The following is a 6,000-nucleotide window of genomic DNA, read 5'->3' on the forward strand; positions in this document are numbered from 1 at the left end:
GTACTAAATAGGAGCCTGTGTAAGTGCTGTACATAAAAGGATGAGTCTACAAAACTCCTGAGGCAGAAATCAAGGATGGATGCAAACTTTCAGGAAGCCCACCTTTCAAAATGTTTTGGTCTAGTGAAATCCCTTAATTGGTAACACTTATCACTCATATTTTTTCTAATCTTAGTCTCCTTTTTTATGTTTACCTTGCCCTTAGTGTCTCTGCATAGGGAGGGGATTTCCTCCTAGAGTGCTTAATTCAAACTTGTAAGTTTTACATTTTCTTACATTTAAGTTCCCCCAGCTATATGGTTTTACATGATGCCTCCTTTCTCGTCTCTGCCACCCAAACATTGCTTAGCCCCTGTGAAATCATCAAAGCTGTTCCAGCTGCTCACAAGCAGTATACTCCTACCTCTGGCTTTCTGTCCTGCTTTTGTCATGTTGCCTGTTTTTTGGTATTTCTGCTAGGACTGTCTCTACTTCCTTTCCAGGCAAAATAATTTCCACAGCATATGCTTTTCCCTCCTTCCAGAGGTTTTTTTGTATATTGGTGTGATTCCTGTTCTGTGTCATCAACTCCAGCTCAGAATGTTTTAGAGGAAAAGGGATAAAGTACATGCATATATTAAGATGCAGTATTGTGATTTCATTTGTGATTTCATACTTGTTAGGCTTCCTTATTTGCATTGCAGTCTCTTCTCTGGTAAACCCATAGTCATTTCTCCCTGGGATTTAGAACGGAGCTGCAGATTCCTCATACTCTCCACACTGGGGAGATTTAATTCTGCAACTTTATGAAAAGTGCCCTTAAGTCTCATCCTCTTGTCCTTTCTGCTTCCCATGCATTCCCTAATATGGGACTGTGCTGTCACAGTGCCAGTGGTGGAATGCAATTAGGCTTCTGTGCCCAAGTGAGCCCTTCCGTGGCCCCAGACTGCTCCTATCCTGCTCATGGAGATAACTCCAGCGTGGGTGGAAGCCACGTACCAGGTGGGAGATGTTCATGGCACGTCAGGGGCTCCTCTCTTCCCCTGAGAGCTGTGAAATCTGTTCAACAGCACCTGAAGCATGAGAAAAACACATGGCTCTAATCAACAGGACAGTCCTTGTAGTTATCTCCTTACTGTTAATGATTCTTCTGTTCAATTCCAATTTTGCATAATTAATCTCCTGATTTTCAAGGAAAGGCAGAAGGGATAGGCAGTGGGATGGTAGAGCAGATTTAGTCACTTACATGAGAATATAAGTGAACTTGTACAGTTGCCAAATTGTTTCTTTTGACTAAAATCCAATTATCAACACTCAGTTTTGTACCTAAGGGCAACTCTAAACTGTGCTTTCCGTCTTGCAGTTGAGAATTCCTGCAGCACAAGAGAACTGCTGGGGTAGAACAGTGCAGCCTGCCTCTGCTCCTGGTGACAAGCATTGTCTTAAGACCCCAAAAAAGGCTGAATTGCCTGGGACTGTCTCTCACTGCAGGAGCAGACAAACAAAGTTGTGTTGGTGCATTATATTGTGTAATTCCTTAGAGGTGGAAGTGAGCAGTGGTGAAGAGCAGAGTCTGTGCCTAAGGGCCCAAGTGCTGGGTTTGATGCCTGACATAGCTCTCAAAAGAACTTTTGACTCCTGCTGTTTTCACTCACTCACCTTTTTAGGCAATTTTGCAGTCCATCCTTGTCTCTCTAGTAAACAGAAGAGTTGACCAAATCCTGCATGGTGAAAAGGAGCTGAAAGAAAAATTCTAAAGTGTTAATATTTGCAGGACTAGTTTGTAGTTGCCTTTCCTCTCCTAACTTGAACTACTGTACTTAGTTCTGCAGCTTCCTCTTGTTTTTGTATGGCTTGGGGCATGAACAGTGTCACTGGGGAAGACCAGTACGATAGATTTCTCATCAGCCCTATAATGATACAGGACTGTGCCTTGAGCTTAGACTTTTTGAAGAAAAGTTCATAAACTGGAACTTGGCTTGTCTAATGTGACATAGGAAAAAAACTTTAAAAGTGTTTTCCTTTTTAGGAAGGTGAATTCTTTATCTCTAAAACATTTCTCACTGTGTGCCTAATCCAGTGGGTAGCTGCTCTTGGTAGCAGTGTAGAGATGCTTTAATTAACCATGACTTTTTTTAAAAAAAGAAACAAACATTTAGTTGTTTTGTATCCTTCAGATTGTCTGTCACCTGAGGGATAGCTGCAGTTAATCACAATGATTATGGCTGATTGAATTATGGTTGTTTTGAAGGGCTAGTATCTGCTGTTAAGATCCAACAGGAATATGCACTGGTGGCAGAATCACATGTAAATTCAGGTATTTGGGGAAGTCTGTAACTGTAAATAAGGAGCAGAGTTCAAACATGCACCAGTATGGATGTACAGAAGGGGCCTGAAAACTTCCCCCGGGTTGCATTTTGGAACAGGATTTGGAACACCTGAAATCGCTGCCAGTGCTGGAGAACCCAGGCTGGAAAAAGCGGTGTTCTGAAGCCACCCTCTGACTCTTTCACAGTGTTGCACTACAGAAGTAATTTACGCTCTCTGAGGTTAAGCATCAGAAGTTCATCAGTTCATCACTGTGCAGTGTTGTTGCCCTTTAAATATAATTCTGTAATGCTTTCCTGTACAGTTCTACAGACTGTATGTAAACCTGTCATGGATAGGGAATTATCACTCCTCAGCAGAACTTCTCCCCTTGGAGCCCTGTCAGCAAGGCTTTCTGTGTGTGGTACTGCCACCTGCACTCTGGCCTACACTGACAGGGAGAGAGAATCGGCCAACACGAGTTCAAGTTCTTCGATGCAGAAAGAAGGGAACCTCTTCTCTAGCAGCTGTTGTTTTGTATTACTTGTTTTATATTACACAGCCTCTTTCCTGGAGGAGTAGCTGAGGAGGCAGTGTGAGGTGGTGACGCTGTCCCTTCTCTCCACAGACAGTACTACTGGTATGACGAGCGGGGAAAGAAGATCAAGTGCACTGCTCCTCAGTACGTCGACTTCGTCATGAGCTCGGTGCAGAAGCTAGTGACAGATGAGGACGTCTTTCCAACGAAATACGGTACGGCCGCCTCCCGGGCTCCTCGGGTGCCGTCAGCCGGGGGGAAGCTGGCATTCGTGTGGATGAATGCCAAGCGGCTTTCTCACTTCTGATTGGAGGATTTTAGTTTGTTTATATATATAGTATTCTTCCTTTGCATGTTCCTCTTGTAGTTTTGGTTGTTTGGGGTTTTTCTGAAGGAAAATTTTAAGTTTGGTTGATTCTTGCAGTAAGAAAAGACTTACCCTCTTGGTGTATGAACTGGGGTGAAAGTCTCACAAACCTGATCCCCTAGCCTATATCTCATCATCAGTACCCCTTTTTCTTCAGGCATTTTGAGATGATCTAGCCCGGGTTAATAGAGGGTTAAATTCTGAAAACAGCATTTGTGTGTTCAATACAGTCTGCTGATAGCAAACTTCAACCTTTGTGTGGCTTTACTACTTCCATTAGAGCCTCAATGCATTAAGAAATGTGGGTAATAAATTGGATTGCAGCAGTGTGGCTTGTTTTCTTTGCCCAAGGCTCTGCATTGTCTCTCAGAGTGTTTGCAGTCTCCTTTCCCATACAAAGATTAAATAAGAATGTTATTTTTAAGAGCTGAAAAGCAACAGCAAAGTAATTTTAACTCAGATTTGTATTCTAACAAGATTGCTACATGCAATGCCTTTGGTTAATGGGAAGAAAATAGAAACTTGAAGCTCTACTGTAGGTGGGCTTAATCTGGACTATAAGCAGCTGGCTTTATGAGCCACTTGAACAGGTAATTAGAAAACTTAATTTAAATGAAAATGTTTAATACCTCCTTAGGCTTGTCCCCCAGATTCCTGTCAAAGAGGATAATATGACACTGGGCCCTCAGGTTGTTGCTGTGTCAGTTGGGCTGGTTGCTCTTACCCAGATGCTGCTGTGGGGCTGACAGTGAGCAGCTGGTAATATTATGGTGTTTCTCCATCTTCCTTTCAGGCAAGGAATTCCCAAACTCATTTGAGTCTCTAGTGAAGAAGATCTGCAAGTACCTGTTCCATGTGCTGGCCCATATCTACTCCTCACACTTTAAGGAGACTTTGGCACTGGAGCTGCACGGACATTTAAACACACTCTACACACACTTTATCCTATTCATCAGGGAGTTCAACCTCGTGGACCCTAAAGAGACCACCGTCATGGATGACCTCACGGAGGTCCTCTGCAGCAGCAGCGGGAGCAGCAGTAACGGGAGCGGCAACGGAAGCAGCAACAGCGCAGGAGCACAGAACCACGTGAAGGAGAGATGAGCCCTCCTGCTGGACCCGAACTAACCTTATGAACAGTATAATCTATTGTGTGTATGTGTATGTATATGTTCAGATATACATACCGGCATATACAGCCATGAAAGCTGACCGCAGAGATGCTGCCACGCAGGACGCGCAGTCGTTCGGGGCTGTACGGAGCTTTGGGTTAATGCGCCAGCCGGCAAGAAGTTGCACCAGTTTTATTTTATTTACTGTCCACTCCTCCTTTTACCTATTCAGATGGATAATGAGTGCTGTTTTTAGAGAAGAGCCAAGCTTGAGAGTGGGGCCACTCTTGGTTTTTTTGGTTGTTTTGTTTTTTGTTTTATCTTTTGTTTGATTGGTTGGTTTTCAGTTTTTCTTTCTTTGGTCTTGAGTGCAAGCCCTTTGGTCTTTCTAGGATGGTGGTCCTGCCATTTAAAAAGTATCTATTATATTATAAGAAGTAACTTTTACTTTGAAGTGGCTTAAAATGCAGGTTTGTTTTGGGGTTTTTTTTGGGGGGGTGGGGGTGGTTTTTTGGTTTGGTTTTACATAGACTGCCCCTTACCCTGCCAGAAACTCCCCCAGTGAGTGCATCTTGCCCTTTGTTAGCCTGGAATGGGAAGAAGCTCCTGGCTTGACTAGAGTAGCAACTAGGGGCTTGCTACATGTGGAAAGTGGGCAAGATTCTCTGGTTGTCCCATGGACTCAGTCACAAGGTGTGAACATGCAAGAGGATCCACAAACCTTTCTGCTTATTGCTCCTACAACATATATACTCTTTTCTCTGCTCCCCTGCCTCTTCTTTTCCCAGGCACACCTGCACAGGTAACAGGAGTAGGATCACTGCAGTCCAAAACCATGTGCAAGAGTCACCACCAATTGCTTTCCCTTAATCAGAGGCCCGGGGAGGGGGGGACAAGGGTATACTGAGTCAGTCACCGCCTGTGCTAGAAAGATGGCTGTTGGCATAAAATTATATTGTTGGCTTATTTTAGTTCATCTGTTCTATAATAATAAAAACAAATCTATCAGCCACAAGCTTTGTTTTCATGTGTAGAGCGTCACAAGTCACCAGATTTCACCCCTACAGCCTCCCTTCAACCACTGAACGCTGCTGGCCCTGCTGGCAGCCAGCTCTATAAAAAATGGGTTGTTTTCCACCCTGTGATCTTACATTTATAATGAATTCCTTGATTTTCTCAGTGGCCCTAGGAACTGCACCCCCCAAGGGAATATGAAGATAAGCACCACTTGGAGAGGGGCAGGTTTCCTGTTCTTGCACACATCCCATTCTGCAAATGAAGGTAAACTTGGATAACTTGAAGCAAAAACTGTGTTACAGCATCTCTGGATACTGTATTACATCAGTACTGTATCTGTGTTGACAGAATTATAAAAGAAAGGCCTCACAAAATCAGGCCTGCTCTATTAAATTAATAGCGAGCCTGTCATCTCTTCTAAGTGTAGTTAAGCAATTTGCAAGTTCCTATGCGAAAACAATCTTGGTATGAAAGGTTCATTCACACAACAACCTATTCCTGGGTTGAAAAATAAATGCATCTGTGTAAACAGTACGACCTGTTCCACTAGAACCCATAAAGGGAAAGTGTGAACAGCCTGAATCTTAGCACGTACACATAAATCACCTTCTGACCAAAAAATGAAGAAAACTACCAGCCAATAGGTGTTGCACGCGAGGTCTATGAAAACTGTATCAAAT

At 43.4% G+C, this 6,000-nt stretch overlaps 1 protein-coding gene across 3 annotated transcripts in view; it reads left to right on the top strand.

Moving 5' to 3' along the window:
- MOB2 (MOB kinase activator 2) overlaps positions 1 to 5,318 on the top strand; it is a 109,445-nt gene extending 104,127 nt beyond the window's left edge. For all 3 annotated transcript variants that reach the window (XM_063398191.1, XM_063398190.1, XM_063398189.1), the window contains exons 4-5: positions 2,915 to 3,039; positions 3,985 to 5,318. In XM_063398191.1, the coding sequence (XP_063254261.1) occupies positions 2,915 to 3,039; positions 3,985 to 4,295 (436 nt within the window). In that variant the 3' untranslated portion in view covers positions 4,296 to 5,318. The remainder of the gene's footprint in view (positions 1 to 2,914; positions 3,040 to 3,984) is intronic.
- Positions 5,319 to 6,000: the final 682 nt, after the last annotated feature.

Source organism: Prinia subflava, chromosome 5 (genome assembly GCF_021018805.1).
Source record: "Prinia subflava isolate CZ2003 ecotype Zambia chromosome 5, Cam_Psub_1.2, whole genome shotgun sequence".
NCBI classification, from domain to species: domain Eukaryota; kingdom Metazoa; phylum Chordata; class Aves; order Passeriformes; family Cisticolidae; genus Prinia; species Prinia subflava.